This window comes from Cannabis sativa, chromosome 3, assembly GCF_029168945.1.
Source record: "Cannabis sativa cultivar Pink pepper isolate KNU-18-1 chromosome 3, ASM2916894v1, whole genome shotgun sequence".
Taxonomy (NCBI): Eukaryota; Viridiplantae; Streptophyta; class Magnoliopsida; order Rosales; family Cannabaceae; genus Cannabis; species Cannabis sativa.
In genome coordinates this window covers 61,259,539-61,282,030 of record NC_083603.1, presented here as the reverse complement: position 1 = coordinate 61,282,030, position 22,492 = coordinate 61,259,539, and the positions used below count along the sequence as shown (strand labels likewise).

At 34.3% G+C, this 22,492-nt stretch overlaps 1 protein-coding gene across 1 annotated transcript; it reads right to left on the bottom strand.

Moving 5' to 3' along the window:
* Positions 1-5,940: 5,940 nt before the first annotated feature.
* Positions 5,941-13,994, bottom strand: LOC115708672 (uncharacterized). Its single transcript, XM_030636652.2, has 8 exons — positions 13,365-13,994; positions 11,460-12,809; positions 9,453-11,207; positions 7,990-9,096; positions 7,383-7,487; positions 7,203-7,292; positions 6,974-7,084; positions 5,941-6,889 (listed from the first exon to the last, which is right to left on the bottom strand). The coding sequence occupies exons 1-8, from the start codon at positions 13,422-13,424 to the stop codon at positions 6,368-6,370; spliced, it is 5,100 nt and encodes a 1,699-aa protein (XP_030492512.2). The 5' UTR covers positions 13,425-13,994; the 3' UTR covers positions 5,941-6,367.
* Between the last annotated feature and the right edge of the window lie 8,498 nt (positions 13,995-22,492).

Below are 22,492 nucleotides of genomic sequence, written 5' to 3'. Positions count from 1 at the left end.
TAGTACAGTTATTCAAATCAGGCAAATGGGCCTTCACAATTGGGGTAGTTCATGTGAGGGGGTGCTGGGTTCACTATGTCGTACCCACTTCTATGGCTCCCAACTCTCACACGAGGCCCAAAAGAGAGGAATTTAACCTTAAGATAAATAATTGTTATTAATTGAATAGGTCCAATAACTAAATGGACCTAAATAAAATCTATCATGGTGTGACATTTTATTTAGCAACAACCTATATGTATCTATATTAAAACAAAATAAACATATAGGCTCACACAGGCACACTTTGGATGGATCCTATCATGTTGCTAGGTCATACACAGATGAAAGAAGATTGTAAAATTTACCTGTTACAAATTATTAACTTGACCAAGGGAGCTATCAGATCATTAGATCTGGCAAAAGGTAACCATGGCTATTTGCAATCAAGTAATAATAGGTTTTGAAAAACTTACACACAAGTTTAAACCATATACTCCTGCAACAAGGTTAGCTGGATAGTTAGAAGTAGGATTTATTTAATTTTAAATAAATAATTTCGAAAAATAAATAATTAAATAAAAAAAATATTTTAATTTTCGAAAAAATAAAATTTTAAAAAAAATATTTTAATTTCGGAATAAAATAATTTAAATTTCGAAATTTAAAATTAAACCTACTTTTTGAAAAATTAGGTTTCAACCAACCTAAATATCATTTCAAAATTTGCTAACTACTTTTAAAAAATTAAATGTTATTTTAAAAATAAAAATTAAATAAAAATTAGAAAAGATAAATGAAATATCTTATCAGATTTTAAATTTAATTTAAATAAATAAAATAACAAAATTTAAAAGTTAGCAAAATATCTTACATCTATTTAAAATTACATGATTATAAATATCTTATTTTAAATTTAAATAAGGTCAAAATATCTAAAAAAGATTTGATTTTTAAAAAAATATTTATAAAATCTGACCTTAAATTTAAAAATAAGATAAGATATAATCAAATTTAAAAATAAGATAGATTTTTAAGCAAGAAGATAGATACTAATTCTATTCAAATTCAAATTACACTAATATCTTGAATTAAATTTAAAAAATATTAAATTAATTCAAAATGATAATTAGAATTGAATTAGGAATAGTAATAGTATAAATACAAAACTATACCAAAAATCGGAAGTTAATTCCATGAAAAAGCATAAAAAATCAAAGAAAAACAAAAAAATTCAAAACTCTACGGACAAATTTGCGATCGCAGGAAAATATCAGCACTGCCCCGATTTTTTCAAATCTTCAAAAAATCATAACTAATTCAAATAAAATCCAAATTAAGTTCTGTAAAAGGCTAACTTGCTTAATTTTTTCCATACTATCCAATAAAAATAATTCCAGAGACAGAATCGCAATTATTTTTCACGAAAATTTACAAACATCAATCAATCATCAAATAACACTCAATACAACATGCTACCATCCAAAAACAAACAAACAATCGTTTTAAAGTCCAAATTTCATGTAAGTAAATCAATTACCATGGCTCTGAGGCCAGTTGTTGGAAATTATTTTACCAGAATCTTAGATCTACTCACAAGTATGTTGTTTAAACACCCTAAATATGAACTTTCTAAAACGATAAATTAAACACATATAAAGTTAAGAAAACCTTACATTGATGCAGCGGAATTAATGTCTCCTTCCACTCAGATCTCTAACCCTTGATTCCTTTCTGAAGCAGAGTATAATCAAGAACTGAGCCCGAATGTCCTTCTTCTTCAAGTTTGATCCTTCACAGTCTTCCAATCTATGATTGAGTTACTGCTTGCTGTGTGTGGGCACTTACTCTTTCACTAGGGTCACGAAAAAAATGAAGGGAAAAGAGAGAGAGGTATTTCGGCCAAGGTATAGAAAGTGGGGAAGGCTCAGTTTTTCTGAAGAGAGAAATTTCTGTCAGAAAGATGATCTGAAAACTTGTTAAAGCATGTGTTGTGACTGAGCCATCACTTTCTATTTATAGGCAACTACTAGGTTTAGGTTTAGAATTATTTGGCATTAAAATAATGAAAATATTAATTTGAAAAATCAACTTAAGTGGTCGGCCATGGTGTTGTAATTGGGCCTCACTTAATTTTGCAGTTTTATCAAATTTTATCTCTATTTTTTCAAAAATGCCAATTTTCAAATTCTAACCTTTTAAATGCCAAAACTAATTATTTAATAACTAAAATAGATTATTAAATAATATTGTCATTTAATTTAATTATTAATTAGACATAAAAAGTCCATTAATAAATAAATAAACCTAGAAACTCTTTTCTTTACAATTTCACCCCTGCTTAGTGAAAATTCATAAAATTAGACATAGTCTAACTTTAGAATTATAATTGATCAATCACGAATCAATTAATGAGTCTTACAAGCAGAATGTTCTCAACTAGAATGGGGACCGTGGATCTATATGCTGAGCTTCCAATAAGTAAACCAAATTTACCAAGTAAATTTCTACTTATTAATTCTTCGTTGAATTTAGAATTGCACTCTCAGACTTATATAGAGCATATTGTATGTTCCACGATATCAATATACTATCTCATTTAATCATTGTTATAATCTTATTGTGATTTAAAGATCCTCTATATAGATGATTTACATCGAGATGGGATTTCTTTACCGTTCTCACCCCTCAATGTATTTTGCCCCTTAAAACACTTAGCTACCTGTAAATGGTGTTTAGTGATCTAATAATTAGTCAGTTAAACAAGAGCTCATCCATTTACTTCTATTTGCTAAGCTCAAAGGGAATCATCACTTGACTTCTATACACCAGTAGAAGCTATAGATTCCATATTTATGTTCAGCACTCCCACTCAATCATACTATCATGTTCCCAAAATATACGTATCACCCTGACCCGAAAGTAGGCTTAACTAATAAATCTAAGAACATGAATAGCACTCCTGAGTTGAGCCCAAGCATATCAGGATTTAGATTCTTTTAATCTTAAGATCAACTACTGATATTGACTTGAAAAGATATGTATAACGGTAAGTTTGTAATATCTTAACTTAGTTGCAATATTGGTCCAGTCCAATGTATACTCCATACATTCGAAACTAGTATACTTTACTAATGTCCTGGAAAGAACATAACACTTACTCCAAGTGTAAGTACACATCATCGCTGATTATCACATTAGTGTAAATCCAATAACACTGATGAAACAGGGACCAAAACTTTTGATTCATATGATCACAATCACATTCCACTGTGTTGACGATACTGTAATTGTGAATAAACATATGATTTGGATTTAACTGATTTTGTGTGTATGAATGTAATAAACATATTAAACATATTAAACCATTAGCATGTAAAATTCATGCAAACATCAATCACTTCAAACTTCTTATATTGATAACTAATCAGATTGTAAAGAGTTTTATTTAGGGCATAAAACCCAACAATACTATCTTGCTGGGCTTGGCTTACGAGTGCTCTACTGTGCAGGAAAGGGTAAATCTGTCTCTGATCTGCCATGAGTGCTAGAGCTGGGCGATGTATGTACATGTTCGGGCCACACTAGACCAAGCGGGTTGGGGTCTACTAATGATGTGCTTTTGTAACAGTAACTCTGATTTTGCCGCTTAGGTCGGCTAGTGGAAAGGACTTGTAATATTTTGTAAATATTTTTTTGGGATCCCGAAACATGTAATGTAAAGTTAAAGTTATTACAAGTTTTATTTTCATTTTATGTTCGTTTAATGTTTAAATTTTCCCGCGCTTATCTTACTAGTAATCCCATTTAGGGGATTAGGGTTTCTTAATCACCTCGGGTAACGTGCCTAATTGTTAGGGCGTTACATTTAGACAGAAAGAGAAAATATGTGATCATCATATTTTCACTCTCATAAACCCTATATATTGTAAAAGTGTTCCTAGGTCTCAACCAATAGGATTAGGACACTTTGAATCAACTTTGGAGCCAAAACACGTTTTAAAGTAAATGCTGAAATTTTCTTTAAATGGCTGGGGCGACATGTCGCCTAAGATTAGGACTAGGCAACATGTCGCTTGGAACTTTCAGACAGAGTTTATTTTTGTGTTTTGGAAACTTCATCTCACCTCCCAAGCGACATGGAGCAATCTGATAGAGTCAAAGTTACGTAAATGCATGACTTGTGTAGTGTGCTCAAGGAGACATGTTGCCTGGCATGGGTGACATGTCGCTTGGACACAAAATAACTATGTGCGTAAATGTCCTCTTTGACATCTCCAAATGATTTCAAATTTCTTAGATAACCTTATACACTCTATAAAGTCATTTAAACTTTCAAAACATAATTAATAATTATGGTATATCAAAGTTCTCACTCTCTTGATGTAAAACTTTTAAAAGTATAAAGCACCACAATTGTGCTTACCCTTTTATTATATTTAACCAATATACAACATAATGTTTAGCTCTGAATTTAATTCTTCCTTTGAAGTTGTGAAAATTCACAATTATATTCTGATTGTCGAAATAAGCTCTTCAACTTCTACTATTTTTCATAAAAATGTATTTAAATCTCTCCAAATGACTTTAAATGCATGATTAGACTTCCAAAATCCTAACAAGTCAAAATCAAACTGATCAATGATTTAAAGAATTAGTTTAAGAATATTAACACATAGCCATATTTATAAGACAAATATAGATTTATATTGAATTTAATGAAGAGAAAGCTTGATAATCATATAGAGATATAGATTATTGTTTATTTACACATTCTTTATGCGGCACTCAAACAATAAACATAGAGATAAAAAAATGCTCTAAGTTTTTAAGAATTTTGAATTGATTTAGGCATATTAATGAAAGAAATTGAAATTATAATAAAGCAAAATCAAAACCCTTAGATACTTGTCTTTATCTTGAGTTTTACCAAGATTTATTTTGCAAATTTGTTTAAATTCTTTCTAATCATTCGTAAATGTTTATTTTGGTAAAATTAGGTTTAGTATTAGCCGTAACCGTAATTGTTTTAAAAGCTTTTTGTGAGACGATATTAGTCTTTAGACCACTTTACTACATGTTTAATTTGTGTACTTGCAAAGATATCTTATATTTTTGCAACACTATGTCTAAGCCGGAAATGATATCTTCACCCTACATTACTTAACCTTCAAGTGAAAAATTATCTTAATATTCTTATTGTGAGAGGTTCAGAACCCCTTAAATTAACTTTTATTTCTCTAACATATTTCATTACTTCAAGCCGCCAAAGTATTATTTAACTTAATATGTTTCCCATGTACATTTGAAAGACAACCAATTTGACCTCATAATTTACAAGTCAATCAACAAAAAAGGCTCAACCACATCAAGTGAAATGTATGGTAATACTACATGTCGTACTCTTGTCTTGCTTTCTGGTTTCTGTTCCTTGAAATGTAGACACAACTATCATACTAAACCTGGAGAAGCACACCCTCTAAACCAAAGCCTGACCAACAACAAGCAAGCATTGGCGGCGCTTCTGGTCGAAAGGATCAACATAAAAAGAAAATGAATGAAACCCTAGGTTTCTAAGAGGGGAATGGAAAAATACAGCAACCCATGAGTGCAAGATCATGTTTCTTCCATATGCATGTTATTAAGTTAGAAGTGTTATTCAAATGACAATTAAGTCCTATCACCTAAAGTTATAATCAGATGGCAGAAGTAGTAAAACAATGGTCGACTTTAAAGCAGATTATGAGATTTTGTGTAAATTCCTTTGAATAACAAGAAAACACTTTGTATGGGTGCCTTGGCTTGGCAGCTTAGTTGAGTACTTGGTGTTTTTTTACAAACTCAGTAAATTTCCAATTTCAGAAATATTAGTATCAGTTTGTTTCTCATTTTCTTCCTAGAAAATAAACAAGAATAAAGAGCCCGCTAAAACTACAAACCAATGAGATCAAGTGTATCCAATTTCAAAAGGAAAAATATGAGCAAGTGTTATTTATTACTAGCAGAATTGTCAATTTAGTACAAATCGTCAGGCGTGGACTTGGTAATTATACATGGGATGGAATAGCAAAAAGTGAAGCAATACAAAGGTGCCGCATAATTGGATTCTTAACTCAACTGTCTACAACTGATAACTCTTAATATCACTCACCTTGAGAAACCAACCAGTCTTTAGTGTCCATCTCTATACCAAGAACATAGTATTGTCAGTGTCATGATTGCTTCAGTTTCAGCAAAAAAAAATTAAAACCTCCGCCTAAAACTTTGCCTGGCTCCCAGTCTTCAATTAACAACATTCAACTGCCTTTTTACGAAGTATGCCTGCTTTGCTGAAGCAGATGTATCCATAAATAAAAGTAAATAGAGGAATTTTATGCATAGCTGACCATTAAATTTCGTTTGCAGCCCCTGATGAAAAGAAACGCTCTGCCCGATTGATGAAACTGAGAGGTAATCTATAATGTAACATCATGGAGGAAGTTTCTAAAGCTGACATATTAGGCTTCAGAGCCACTTCTTCTAAATTCTTTGTTACTTTACAGTCCCTATGATTTCTCAACTTGCCATTCCTCGTGCTATTTCCTGAGCCATTAAGCTTCCCGAAAATTCTAGTGTTTCGGGAGTTGTGACGGACAGACCTTGGCGGAACATCAACCTGGAACTTCTTATGTTCAATACTCGGCTGACTATCACTAGACTCATTTGCAGGGCAATGGTCGGAGTTTGAATTATACCGGAGAGCCAGCATTTTCCTGCAAGATTCTAAGAGGGGGAGAAGCATTTCTGTACTAATTTCCTGCTGAACTACACCCTTGTTCTGGTCACACCCATAACAAGCAGCAACCAGTGTACTAGCTATAATTGGCATCAGCTCCGGGTCACTGAAGAATACGAAGGGTAGATCGCATATCTGCCCCATCCAACTCAACAATCAGGATTTTTATCAATAAATTTTTCAGATGAAACAAAGCACATCAAGTATTAATATACCGACCTTATGAAGGATAGTAGGAGTCTTTCCCCATCGAAGAACAGCTTGATTTCCTGGGTGGAACAGCGCAAAGTGACCAAGCAGTGACAGAGATTCAAGAAGAAGCATACCAACCTGATACATTTATTGATCAAGAATCAGTTGTCTTTAAGACAAGGAAAAGGAAAACATTGCTAAAATGTATTACAAAAGAATATAAATGTAATAGCATTACAACCACAAACTGGATCACCTGATCACTAGCTGTTTTCCACTTGTTGGTGCAATGGGATAGGAGGAAACTCAGTAAATGGAAAAACTCCATTTTCAGGTCTGGCCTTGCCTATACCAGAAAAGTACATGTGAATGAGTAAATTTGAATGGAGCTATACGAAAAGAACTTCAACACCCAATATAAATTTAAATAACTCACAAGCATTCTCTGCAAAAATTTAAGATCCAAAAGAGCCAAATTATTCAACACCTTCAGAACTCCAGTTGCCACCTCCTCAAAATTTGAGGGTAGGATACACGAGGCCTGAAACGAGACAAAAGTTGCTCATAATCTGGACATGACAGGTCAAGAACCTCAACAAGTGTCTTCAAATATCAATATAACAAGAAAATTGAGTAAACAGGACATAAGTGTAAAAGATGCAACCTCACCACCCACAAAATTCAAGTTAACATGTAGAAAACTAAAGATGCTATCATCAAAATGACTTGACAATAATATATATAACATAAAAATTACAATCAACAGTGGCACATTATGGGTGCGATTCTATGCGCACGTGCATTCATGTTCTTTATGATCTCTTAAAATATCCAGTTATCCACCAAGTTCCCCACTCACACCATTAGTGAAGTGAATTGTATTTGTAGGTAATTCCTGATTAATTGTCATTACACTCTAATTTCTACAACCTACAACTACACAAATGTGGATAAGTGTTTCAGATACCACACAAAAATTAAACAAACCACAGATTTCAACATTTATTTGCATGCAGTGTATTTCCACCTGGCAGCGTAGTTACCTGTTCAGAAGACAACCTATTGTTTGCCTGCAGTAACGCAGCTGTCAACACAGAAAGAAGACTGACAAGCCCAGTTTCTGAGATGGCAGAAAGAAGAAACTGCACAGGTTGCTCCAGGTTCAGAACATTATCAAGCTTTTGTTCTACTCTAACATCAACCAAGTTTCTCTCATCCCTGTGGACTGGAAAAGATTTAATAGTGTCTTCAATTTGAATTTTCTCAGATTCATCTGGGGAATCTGGGTTGTCAGTGATGGCCTTATTTTCTTCAGCAGAAGAAATAGTATGCTCTTTGTCAGTATCCCGTGTAGTAGATTCTAACACATTTTTATTTATCCTATATGATTCATCTAATGTCATATCTTCTGGTACATCTGGTAGATGTACAACTTTACTTGCATTCAGTGTAGACAATGGAGTCCTAAGATACTCAGAGTTATCTACAAGAAATCCAGCATCCACAGATTCTGCAAATTTGGTCTCCTGACTTCTATTCAGTAATAACGTCTCAGTATTTAAATATTCCCAATCAATCACAGAATTTGTTTCAGGTCTGGATGTCAAAACCACCAACAAATATATGCTTAAGAGAATAGAAGAAGGGAAGGGAGATCCTTCCACTTGGGGTCGATCATAAAGAGCAAAAAGATCACGTAGTCTGTGAATAACTTGGTAGGCAGTCAATAGCTCTAGCAAACCATCCCGCATTTGGAGCTGTTGTTCTTCGCAATTTATGTGACCGATTATTGTTGTCACAGTCCATAAGAAACCTTCCAATACTTCAGATATTGATTCAAATTGTTCAGCTGAAGTTTTGCTTGAAGGCAAACTAGTATTACCAGGAACATTTAGAGATGCTGCAATCTTTATATAGTTCTCAAGGGCAGCTGACAGCATTGGGATGATTGGAGGTAAGAGATTCTGAGCAAGAAAATAGCTCCTGTTTGCAGCCATGAACAAAACAACCTTCAAAAGCTTTAGCAGATGTATTGTCACTTGCCAGGCTTCAGGTTTTGATGTATGAGAAGCAGGCAAGGCCGAAGCTACAAAATCAAGAAGACCAGCTTGGCGAGAAGCCTGTAGCTCAGCATCCTTTCCCTCTACAAACTGATTCCCAAAAGAGAAATAGGTTAAGAAATAACTCTTATCATATTACACAATTATCACAAATACATAATAAATAGGGGGGAAACAAAATTTAATAATAAACAAGTTGATTTTAGCTCGGGAGAATAAAATAGGAATTGCGACTTCTTAAACTTGTGAATGTGAATTCTAATTAATTAATTAAGCAACAAATTTATAGCTCCCACACAGATAATACTATACAGCCAGACAAACAATATTTAGGATAAGTCTTCCCTACAATTTCATGCACTAGCTTACAACAGCTCTTGAATTAAGGGGTTTCAGATATCTGGAAAGAAGCTGATACATAGTCTTTGAAAGAGAGACAGGAATACCTTAATTATCTCAGCTGTTATTAATCCAATACTCGCAGCTCCTTCTTTTCTTGCCTGACGAAGCCTTTGAAGCTCTTGAAGCCACCTTCCAATTTTCACCCTTGCAGTTCCCACTGTTGTTCTATACCCGATACTAGTATTTTCTCCACCAACAAGAGGTTCAGGAAATTCATACTTTAGAGCCATAAGTCTTTGTCTAATTTTTTTAATCCTTCGCTTCATCGAATGCTGCAAGGTGACATTATTTGTTGCAAAAGCAGAACCTACTAACCCTGACAAACAGCTTGCCTGATTTTCTTCACCAGGGTTAGTAATTGTAGATTTACCCTGACCCTCCTTATTCAAAGAACGGCGTAATAATGGAGAATGATCCCTGAAATCCATTGAAGCTCTCTCTCTTATTTGCTCCAGGTAGAACTTTCGACGTTGCTCACTTTCGCTAAGTTTCTCAGCCAATTTTTGGGCAAGAAGCTCAGCTTCTTCTTGTTGAGCCTTGGCTCTTTCTTCCCTCCGACGAAGTTGTTCCAAGGCCCGTGCCTCTCTTGCTGCACTTGATGCCTTACGTTCTTCTTCCCTTCTAAATTGAGCCTCTTCCTTTCTCCTTTGTGTCTCAGCAAGACGCTGTAACTTTTCAGCTTCAATTAGTTTCCTACGTTCTAAAACAGCCTCTTCTCTTGCCACATCCTCTTTCTGTTTTGATTTCATAACTTGAAGCTTCTCAGCTCTCCTCAACTCAGAATCGTGTAGTTTTTGTCTCAACATAAGCTTCTTATTCTCTTCATTTAAAGAAGTAATAAACCGAACTTCATTAACTTTGCTGCTCTCATCACCAGCTCTCTTCACAACTTGAGCTAGAAAAGCTTCATGCCGAGATACACTGCGTTGTTGTCGAGCATGCATTCCTTCACGTAACTTCAAGCTTCGAACAGCTTGCCATTCACTTACTCGGTTTAACTTTTCTGAAGTTCGTTGAAGTTTCTGAACTCTCTCATTCTCAAGCTCACTTCTAATCCTCAAAGCCCTTGCATGCTTTTCTTCGGCTTCCCTCTTTAGATCCTTGGCAGTTTTCTTTTTCTTTTCAGGAGACATTAGTTTATCATGCAACATACGTGTGCGCTCAGCACTTCTCCTGCTCATTCCTGGTGAGTGAGAAACACGGGAAGAGACTCGATAAGGAGATGAGAGTATGTCCTCCCAGTTCCTCTTCTCCTTCCATGCATCCATGGATCTCCAAGGAGCTGAGTTTCTCCTTTCTTTTTCCTTGTCCTGTTCAGATAGAGACACATGTCGCTTGTAATTATCTGTCAATTTAGAATTTTTCTCAGATACCCCTTCTGCTAACATCTTAGTTTTCCTAGGAAGCAGTTTCTCTGCTTCAAATCCAGCAGATTGTTCTCTTTTACTCTTTCCAGAAGCACCAGAACCATCCCTAGGTGGCAATTTTGATGTAATGATGTTAGAAGAAGAAACCTGAGAAGACAGACGCCCATTCAGTACAGAGTTTGATTTGTTGGAAAAGACTAACTTAGTATGCTGTTGTACTGTACTCAGGTCCCCTATCAAATTCTTCGTATTGGAAATTCTATCACTTGATGTAGACAACTTGTTAAGTTTGTCATCAGATTGGAGATGCAAGGACGATTTTACATCACTACCTTGACGTAAGGTAGCTCTTTCTCGCTGAATTTTCTTAAAAGCTTCAAGAGATGAAGAAAGTATCTCTGCTTTTTGTGCTGAAGTCGTCATTCTTCTTACCTGCACTCAATAATAATAGACTAACATTTTTCATATTAGAGAGCAAGGTAAATGAACAAAAATAATAATAATATATGTAATATTTCAATCCACAGACAGATTGATGAATTGAACAAGGTATACTCTTAAAAGAATCCTTGGACACTATGGCTTAGGGTGTAAAGAGAGGCCTTCATTCTAATGACAGTGACCATATTGTTATTCATAGACTAGAAAAATGGAACAGAAAATAAAATGGTAAAACATGCTTACCTCCCACGACAAAGCATGTGGTCTACGATGGTCACTTTTTAAATTGAGTGGCACTCCATTATTGAACTGAGAAGACGACCTCTTCATTTTTTCAAACTCTTCCACTCTAGTGGTTAGATCTTTAAAATCAGATGCAGCCTCTTCAAGAACAAGAACAGCTTCTTTCATCTGCTCCACATCACATTCTAATTCACAGAGGAGATAAAGTTCATCTACAGCCCTGTTAAGATTCTCAAACAAAAAGCACCAAAGCCGCTGCCTAAACCTTTCCTTGCTTTCAACTGTGTCACATTCTCCAAGGATATTCATGTTATGAGAGTTTGACGTGTTTTCATGTACAGTAGCACCACAAACAACTCCAGCGTCTTCAATAGATGCTGTAGAGGATAGTTGTTTTTCAGAAAGTTCAGCTCCATCGTTGCCAGGGGTGACTAACTCAGGATGGCCCTCAACCATAACTGCATTAATTAAATCACCGTCTGTCTTAAAAGTCTCGGTATTTTCTCCATCACTAACCTCAGCTGTATCTTTAGGAATAGGATCCATAAGTTTCACCTCTACCTCAGCTGTAACTATAGGATCCTGAACTTTCATCTCTACACCAGTGGAACTACTAGCAGCTTCATTGACAAGCGTAACATCCATATCCTTGCAATCTGAAACACCAGTTTCTAGACCATCTATATTTTCATTGATGGTAAATCCTTCAACATTTTCAGCAGATACTTCATTTAAGTTATTAATATCATCTTCAAGGTGTTCGTCTTTAGGAGCTACAGGAAGTATTTGGTCAACAACGGCATCTTCAGGTGCAGGTGCAGATGCCAATTTGTTTTCTTGAGAATTTATACAAGAGACCAAATTATGATCACTTTCATGATCCATACAAAGCATTAAATTGTCTTCTTCTATAGCACCAAACTTGATTCCAACACCAAAAGCATTTTCAGTATGCAGCTTTCCACTATTGTCTGGGCGAAAACTGTTAGTGTCATCAACCAAATCAGGTTTATCTGTTTGAGGCAGTTTCTCGATATATTTAACTCCAGTAGAATTTGCAACATTGTGAGGGTATGACTTGGGACATTCAGTGTTTTGCTTAACAACAGTGTCCTTAACATGCCCCGCATTTTGTTTGTCTTTATTTAACACAGCAACGGAATCTGTAGTACTCCGACTATGTAAAGCAAAATTTCCCCCTGCTTTGGGATGATGATATCTGCTCTTGTCACGGGAATTTACATTGTTTCCATTCAATGAAGGCTGACTGCCTGAAGGGTGAGAAGCATTTTTCTCCGAAAACCCTCCAACCCAACCCTGTAAAGAGAACTTCGAGCTATTTCTATGTTTCTGTTAAAACAAAAGATCAGTATCAAGCTGCAATACAAGCTATTTATAATATCAGAACAGGAAAATATATATATATATATATATGTATATATATATATCAGAAGGTCAAAAATAGCATTTTCCTCAGACATGTAGGACATTCTACAGCATACCCATACAGCTACTCATTACTAACCAAGCTTGACATAGCAGTATCAAGCTTTAGTTAAACACATGCTTTCAAAAAAGAAAAAAAGCTATAGTTAAACACAAAAAATTCAAAAAAAAAATATTTTGGTTAGTTCATTGACTAAAAAGACTAACATGAATATTAACCTTTCTATGTTTTGTTTATTCAATTTTCTTTGGTTTTAAAATTTTGGATAAAATGATCGAGCCTAAACAATTAAATGTATATATTCTTCCAAAAGCAAAATTAATCTATTTCTCTCTGAACAAAATTTAAATTTAACACAAAGATTTCCGACAACAAAAAAGATATCTTTCCTTGAAAGGAGATATGATTAAACGAAAATAAACCCGAAACAAAGAAGACGTAAATGAATGAAAATGCACCTTTTTCACTTCGAACCATCCAGAGCCCTGATCATCCACTGCTTCTCCACTGTTCTCCATGGTCCATCATCCCCAACTTTACCAAACCAAAATCATCTTTCTCCCGACCTCAATATTTAAATATACTTATAAATATATAAATTTATATCAACATTATATATAATATATAATATATAGAAACCTCAATTTGAACCAAGCGAAAAATTGATCATCTTAAATCAAAATTTTACAATGAGTAATAATCTGGAGAAAATTCTTCAATTTGCACAACGAAATTTAAAATTTCTTATTCGAACATAATGGACATTGTCCCCAAATAAATGAGTAGCATAGAAAACACTGATGGGAAAAAGGAAAAGAAAAAAACTGCAGTTTTCCTGAAAGTTCAAAGCTGAAACAATAAACTCCGAGAAAATCGAATTCCAATAAATTTGAGAAACTTAGGTCACGAAATGTGTAAATTTTCGTTTCAAATGAAGCGATTTCGATCAAAATTGGAAAGGGTTAGGAGGGTTGTCCTTACTTTTTCTGATTAATTGTTATTATTTAGGTAACAAGGAAAGGGGAGGAGGGAAGAAGAGTATGAGTGAATGTGTCAATCTTGTGAGTGAGAAAGAAATTGAAGAAGAGTTTGCTGGTGGTATTATAATTTATAAGACAGGCTTTAAATACATATTTGCCCTTGTTATTTTAATTAATGACATTCATATCCATGAGAGAGCTTTTGTCAAACCACGGGTCGGGTTGGCTCGGAGAAATGGATCGGGAAACGGACCCGCCGACAATGTAATATACGGTAGTCTAATGGTGTGTTAGATTAGAACTTTTTTTTTTTTTGATAGAAAGCAAACTTTTATAAAAACTAGCAAACCCGAACCAACAAACAGCAATCTTACAACACAAAATACACAACCGTCAAGTCATAAAAACCACAAAAACTCGACGCAGCCCAGGCAGCCAGCATATGAGCTGCATCATTGTTCACACGAGAAATCTAGCAAACATTACACGAACTAATGGTATGGTATGTTAGGTTAAATTATATAATCTGTTTTCCTTTATATGGAAATAAACATAATAGTTCCTAAAGAAATATTTTATTGTCTTGTCTTATGACATGGTGAGTTAATTTGTATTGTGTGTTGATCATATTGGTTAAGGTTGTTTTGGAAAGTTTTGTTTCAGTTGGACAGATTTGGTCTGTGGGATTTCTGTCTTCGGAGAATGGAAGAACAATATGCGGTGTTCTCGATTCATGATGAGGATGAAGAAGGTCTTATTTTTGAATCAAGGGTTGATGGTTTAGCCGAAATTGATGATAGATGGTTACTGGTAGGACGTTTATATGTGAAAGAACTTGATCCAAATCTCTTCTTATTTCAATTTTACCATGAAGTTGATATAGAAAGTGTTATAGAGGGGAGTCGTTGGACGTTTGATCGGGCACCATTAATCTTTGAACGTGTGAAGCATGGAGAGAACCCTAGAAATATATCACTGTTGAAACTGGACTTATGGGTGCAACTACACAAAATGACAGTCAGCTTTATGTTGGAAAGAGTGATCCAATGGGTGGGAATTTACATCGGCTCTTTCGTTAAGTCCGATCCAAATAATTTCTCAGGTGTTTGGCGTGATTATTTACGTATTCGAGTGAAGATTAGAGTGGACATGCCACTAAAAAAAAAGAAGAAGCTTGAAATCCGAGGCGGTCCGACTTGTCAGGTGATGTTTAAATATGAAGATTTGCCAACCTTTTGCTTTATTTGAGGAGTGCTTGGACATTCTGAAAAATGTTGCGAAAAACTTTTTGAAGTCCCAAAAGAACAAATTGTCCATGAATATGGTCTTGAACTGAAAGTTGCTCCAAGAAGAAAGAACTATGCGGATGGCTCTCGGTGGTTAAAATCGGGTCTGGCGGTGAAGAACAGAATGGACGATCGCCCAGAAGCCAGCAACTCCAATGGTGATCGTCAGAGTAATCACGACCCACAACTCATGGGGAACCAGCGTATAATGATTGCTAACAATCAGAGACCTCCTTTACTACACCCTGATTCACGAGATTTAAATGGAGAGGCAGTTATGAGGCAAGTTGACAATGTTAATGGAGCACCAATGAATATGGATAAATCCCTAAATTTAAGGAAGGTTAATGAGCATGTGGTTATGGTGCCAGCCGAAATTGATTCAAACTTTGGGCTGTCCTTTATTGATAATAAAAGAAGAAGAATGGGCTTAGAAAAAGAAATTGGGCTCAATGAAACACAAGAGGTGGAGCTGGGCCGTGAAACAAGTATTCATAATTAGGGGGTCAAAAATATGGACATCTCAAACTTAGAAGAGAATGATGATGCAGCCCAAATTGATGTCCTAAAAAACTTGATAGAGGGCGGTGCTGGTTTCCAGGCCCGCCAAGCATTATGAATGTATTGAGTTGGAATTGTTGGGGGCCTGGGAACCAACGGACCATTCAATTCCTAAAAGAAACTGTATTTCAAAAGAGACCCGATTTTATATTTCTGTGTGAGACAACGTGTCATAAATCAAAAGTGGTGGGCCTGGCCCAGGCATTGAATTTCGATAGTGTTTTCGTGGTTGATGTTAATGAGGCCTCGGGTGGTATTGTTGATAACTCTATGAAAATAGAGTTATTTATATCTTTTTGGGCATTAAATTAGTTTTGTTCTCAAGTATTTTTAGTTTATTTTAGTGACTTTTATTTGGTTTTATTTAGTTTGGCATAAATATTAATTTTAGTATTTTTTAGATTAAATTTTAATTAATTTTGTAATATTTTATCAATTTGATTTAGTTTCTCATTTTATAAGTGTTAATCTCAATGTAGTGTATTTTTGTAAAATGTAGTGTATTTTTGTAAAAAGATTAAATGTACATTTTAAACTTGTCTCATGGGTCAAAATATGGAGTAACTATCATCAAAGTGGAATGAGCTCACAAAGTCCAAACAAATTGATATTCATTATTGGGCCTTTGTTTCAATATTGAAAAGAATAAACAAAACAAAAAAAAATGAAAAGAAAGCTACAAATGGGCCTTGTGATTGAATTTGCATTTCATCATATATATATTTATATGATGAGCAGGAGGCGTAAGGGGAATTGAAGAAGTAGGCGGCAGTGAAGAAAATGAAAAAAAAAAGAAAAAAGGAGAGAGAGAGTTTTATTTAGGGTTTTAATTTAGCATTTTCATTTTGGAGATTGGCAAAGATCAAGAGGAAGAAGAAGAGAATTTTGGCAAAAAAAGCTTGGAGTATTGTGACAATTCCAATATGGCATCTGGGTTTTTCTTTTCATCTTTCTCTTATTTGGAATTTTGTAATTTTTGCACAATTAAGTATGAGCTAATTTTCTTTTTGCTAGAATTATTTTGTTGACTAAAAATTGTGATTTAATATTTTGTTGCTATGTTTAGTGAATTGATTTTGTTCATTCAAGAGTGTTTATTGTGTAGTAGCTTACTTTTGCTTGATAACCATTAGTAAGTTGCAAGCTAATCTTGATTTTGGAAAAAATAGGGTTAGTGGAATTGCTTGAATGATGCATGAATATCACATTGGAAAAGTGTGATTTGTAAATAGCATAGGAATGTGTTATTTACCTTATATGACTTGAAGGAATTGTGTTTACATTGGTATTCTTAAAATTAATTGGGCATAGGAATATGCTAATTAATTAGAGAATTCAAACCATAAATACTTTGGAAAAAAGATTATGACATTTTAAATTCCTAGTTGACATCATTAATTTACAACAATACTCATTTGCACCATTATATCAACTTTGCATTTTTAGGTCAATTTAATAGTTCTAGCTTGTTTTTCTCATAGTTTGCGTTTGTTAATTTTTACATATTCTCAACACTTTATTTTATTTTTGTTAAAACCAATTTGTGAGTAATTAGTTTTATAAATTAATTTCCAATTTTCAATCCCTGTGGAGACGATACTCGATTCATCACTTTATTACTTGTTACGATTGCGTACACTTACACTTGAAACAAATGATAGAAAAGAAAGCTACAAAGTTTGACACTTACACTCAAGGACCAAATGATGGAAAATTGGGGGATTTTCAAGAGTTCAACATAGAAGAAGAGCCTCATCAAATGGCTCAACCAAATTCATTTGAGGCGTTCATGATGTAGTTCATGGCGAAAAATGATGCCTTAATTCAAAGCCAAGCTTCATCCTTGAGGAAATCGGAGAACCAATTTGAGCTTTTGGTCAATGAGTTGTGTGATAAACCCCATGAAACTTTGGGTATTGATATAGAAAATTCAAAGGAGGAAGAAGAAAGTCAAAATGTCATTTTGAGGAGTGGTGATGAGTTGGAGATACTTAGGGAAAATTTTAAGCAATTACAATAGCTCACTTCAATCCAAAGTAGTGAAAAAAAAAAGATGAGGAAGCAAGCATTCAAAGTTTGTCAACATTTGTTGCTGCTCATAATGCTATAGCATTTTCACAGCAAAACTGCCCAGTTTTTGAAAAAATTCAGCAAGAGCATTTTTGCATTCCTCAAGTCAAAGAACCCATGGTAATGGAATACTATGTTTATGAAGATCCTTTTTGGCCATTACCTCCTCCTCCACCATTGGCATGGTACCTTGGCATCCATCATGTGCATTCATCGAATTCAAGTCAAGTTGAGCATTTTGCCTTTTCAATTCCATATCTCGCCAAGCTTGAGGGCGTTCATGACAAAGACCCATTTGTGAGGGCATATGCCACTCTCTATGGGCGAAAGCCGCTCTTTGATGAGTGCTTCTCAAAAAGTCTAGCCGACGACTTTAAAATCAAGCGCTTCTTGGGAGGCAACCCAAGCTTTCTAAACTTTGTCTTTATTTTGTTTTAAATTCAATAAACATGCAATGTTAAATGGCTTTGACAATTGTATTGTAGTTTTTTTTTTCTCTCTTTCTTTTCTTTTTCTCTCTTTTAGGTGCGAGCATAAAGTCAAGTGGAATTGGGCGCACTTACGGAGATTGACACTAGCGAGTTTGCACAGTTCTTTTTTAAATCTTCTTTATTAATTTTAAACTTGCTCACACATATTTGAGAATTTTGTGCATACAATATTTTGGGAAACTAAATATTTTTTTTTCTTTTCTTTTATTTTGCTTGTTTGAAAAAAAAAATTGAGGCATATGTGCTTTGGTTTGGTGATTTTCCACATTATAATACATGATTGAGTGTGCATAGCTTGTTGAAAAATGGAAATATTGATTAAGCTTGTGACTAATTCTAGTGCCAGCTTCATTTTGATTGAGATATGTCCAATTTTGAGCATAAATGCCTTGATCATTTAATTGTGTGTGATTTGGTGAAAATTTGTGTAAATATGTGATTTTGTAATCTCACAAGTCTTAGAATTTTTTTTTATTCTCTCTTGAGGCGAAATCCTAGACAATGCTTAACCAAAGACATGATTTAGGCTATTTTTGGACCGTTTGAGTCTTTCGAGCCAACCATAGTATTATTTCTTCCATAGTCACCCTCTTTGAGCATAATTGAATCCGTTTATTTTTTTTTACCACATGTAAGCCTAGCTAAATATAAATCTTCTCACCATATACCCTTTGAGCACCTTATTATTCTAAGATTTTGTTTGTTGTGTCATGAAGGGGATGGGAGGGGTGCAATTTTGGTAGAGTGGTAATTGGGTGAGTGTTTTCATTGTGGTACTTTATTATTCTCACCATTGGGGACAATGTTGAATTTTAAGTTGGGGGAGAGTTACCATATTTTGTGTATATTGCCATTATTATATTTGTATTGTTAGTTATTCAAAGAAAAAAAAAGGAAAGAATGTTTAAAATTAAGTTTGGGGTGTGCCACCCCTTGCAAAAAAAAAAAAAAAAAGAGCAGGATTTTTTTTTAGAAGCTTGAAGTCTCAGGTGTTATAGCATTGCTTCGGCATTCTGAAGCAGAGACATAGAAAAAAAAATGCTATGCTAAGGCATTGCTATAACTCCTGGGAGCACGTTATTTTGAAAAATTTTGGGGCAATAAATAATGACAATATTATATTCAAATTTTTTGTGGGATATTATTTGAGGAAGTAAGTGTGAAGTCTCATTTTGGTCTTAAAAAAATTAAGGTGCTTTTAGGGTGATTTGAGCCAAAAATGACTTCTCTTAACTACCTTCACCTAACCCTTACATTACAAGCTTGTAAAAGTCCTTTTGATCTTTGGTTTTGTGTTTGTCTACATTAGTGGAGAGAGAGATAAAACACAAACCTATGAGACTTTGTCATTTTAAAGATTTTGTGTTGAGTTCATATTTGCATTAATTGATCTAAATTGCAAGCAATATATTGGGAAAAGGCATTTTCACACACACACACACACACACACACACACACACACACACACACACACACACACACACACACACACACACACACACACACACACACACACACACACACACACACACACACACACACACACACACACACACACACACACACACACACACACACACACACACACACACACACACACACACACACACACACACACACACACACACACACACACACACACACACACACACACACACACACACACACACACACACACACACACACACACTTGGAGTAATCAAAATTGGAATGAAACTTGTTCTTGAATTTTTCACAATCATTGGACAACCTTTTTATTTTTCTCTAAGCTATGTTCACTAATCAATCTTTAAGGGAAATTTGGAGATCACCAATTTTAGTGTCATATTGCCTCTTATTTTATTTTGTTTATTTTTCTTTTTGCTTGAGGACAAGCAAAGTTTTAAGTTTGGGATGTGATAACTCTATGAAAATAGAGTTATTTATATCTTTTTGGGCATTAAATTAGTTTTGTTCTCAAGTATTTTTAGTTTATTTTAGTGACTTTTATTTGGTTTTATTTAGTTTTGCATAAATATTAATTTTAATATTTTTTAGATTAAATTTTAATTAATTTTGTAATATTTTATCAATTTAATTTAGTTTCTCATTTTATAAGTGTTAATCTCAATGTTGTGTATTTTTGTAAAAAGATTAAATGTACATTTTGAACTTGTCTCATGGGTCAAAATATGGAGTAACTATCATCAAAGTGGAATGAGCTCACAAAGTCCAAATAAATTGATATTCATTATTGGGCCTTTGTTTCAATATTGAAAAGAAAAAACAAAACAAAAAAAAATGAAAAGAAAGCTACAAATGGGCCTTGTGATTGAATTTGCATTTCATCATATATATATTTATATGATGAGCAGGAGGCGTAAGGGGAATTGAAGAAGTAGGCGGCAGTGAAGAAAATGAAGAAAAAGAAGAAAAAAAAGAAAAAAGGAGAGAGAGAGAGAGAGAGAGAGAGAGAGAGAGAGAGAGAGAGAGAGAGAGAGAGAGAGAGAGAGAGAGAGTTTTATTTAGGGTTTTAATTTAGTATTTTTATTTTGGAGATTGGCAAAGATCAAGAGGAAGAAGAAGAGAATTTTGGCAAAGAAAGCTTGGAGTATTGTGACAACTCCAATATGGGTTTTTCTTTTCATCTTTCTCTTATTTGGAATTTTGTAATTTTTGCACAATTAAGTATGAGCTAATTTTCTTTTTGCTAAAATTATTTTGTTGGGTAAAAATTGTGATTTAATATTTTGTTGCTATGTTTAGTGAATTGATTTTGTTCATTCAAGAGTGTTTATTATGTAGTAGCTTACTTTTGCTTGATCACCATTAGTAAGTTGCAAGCTAATCTTGATTTTGGAAAGAATAGGGTTAGTGGAATTGCTTGAATGATGCATGAATATCACATTGGAAAAGTGTGATTTGTAAATAGCATAGGAATGTGTTATTTACCTTATATGACTTGAAGGAATTGTGTTTACATTGGTATTCTTAAAATTAATTGGGCAAATATGCTAATTAATTAGAGAATTCAAACCATAAATACTTTGGAAAAAGGATTATGACATTTTAAATTCCTAGTTGACATCATCAATTTACAACAATACTCATTTGTACCATTATATCAACTTTGCTTTTTTAGGCCAATTTAATAGTTCTAGCTTGTTTTTCTCATAGTTTGCGTTTGTTAATTTTTACATATTCTCAACACTTTATTTTATTTTTGTTAAAACCAATTTGTGAGTAATAAGTTTTATAAATTAATTTCCAATTTTTAATCCCTGTGGAGACGATACTCGATTTATCACTTTATTACTTGTTACGATTGCGTACACTTGCGTATACAAATTTTCACAACAATTGCTTTGCTTTGGAAAAATAAGGATTCTGGGTCTTTGCTGGGTTATTTTAAGCATCACATTGACTTGCAAATCTCTATGTCGCCCACTTCTCCAACTTGGCGTCTCACAAGATTTTATGGAGAACCTAATAGAAATAGAAGAAGTGACTCATGGACACTCCTTCAAAGTTTAAAAGACAGATCATCACTTCCTTGGTGTGTTATAGGGGACATTAACAACATTGTGCGGCAAGAGGATAAGAGAGGTGGGCGCCCTTATCCCCAGTGGCTCTTAGCTGGGTTTCAACAAACATTGTTGCAGTGTGGTTTGGAAGATATTGAGCTGCAAGGTCATCAATTCACTTGGGAAAAAGGAAGAGGTACAAGCGCGTGGATTGAGGTACGTCTTGATCGAGCTCTTGTTTCTACATCTTGGAATCCATTATTTCATTCAGCTACTCTCTCTAATTTGGGGTTCGCTACTTCGGATCACTCTCCATTGTTTCTTGAAACAGTCATGGTTATAACTTTGCCCCTAGTCGTAGATTTTGTTTTGAAAATTCTTGGTTGAAGGAGCCTATTTGTTTTGAAATTATTCGAGATATTTGGTCCCAAGAACACAATATTAGCATCTCTAATAAGATTAATATGTGTGCTGAGAAGCTGTCTAGCTGGGGGAAGGAGTTAACTGGCACTCTAAATCACCGTATTAAGAGTTATAAGGCCGACTTGAAAAAGCTTCATGGTTTAAGGGATCCTACTTCAGTCCAAAGATATGCCGAAACAAAGAAGAAGCTTTATGATGCGTTTGATCAAAGAAAGAGTTTTTGGAAGCAAAGGGCTAAACAATTTTGGTTGAAAGAAGGGGACCATAATAGT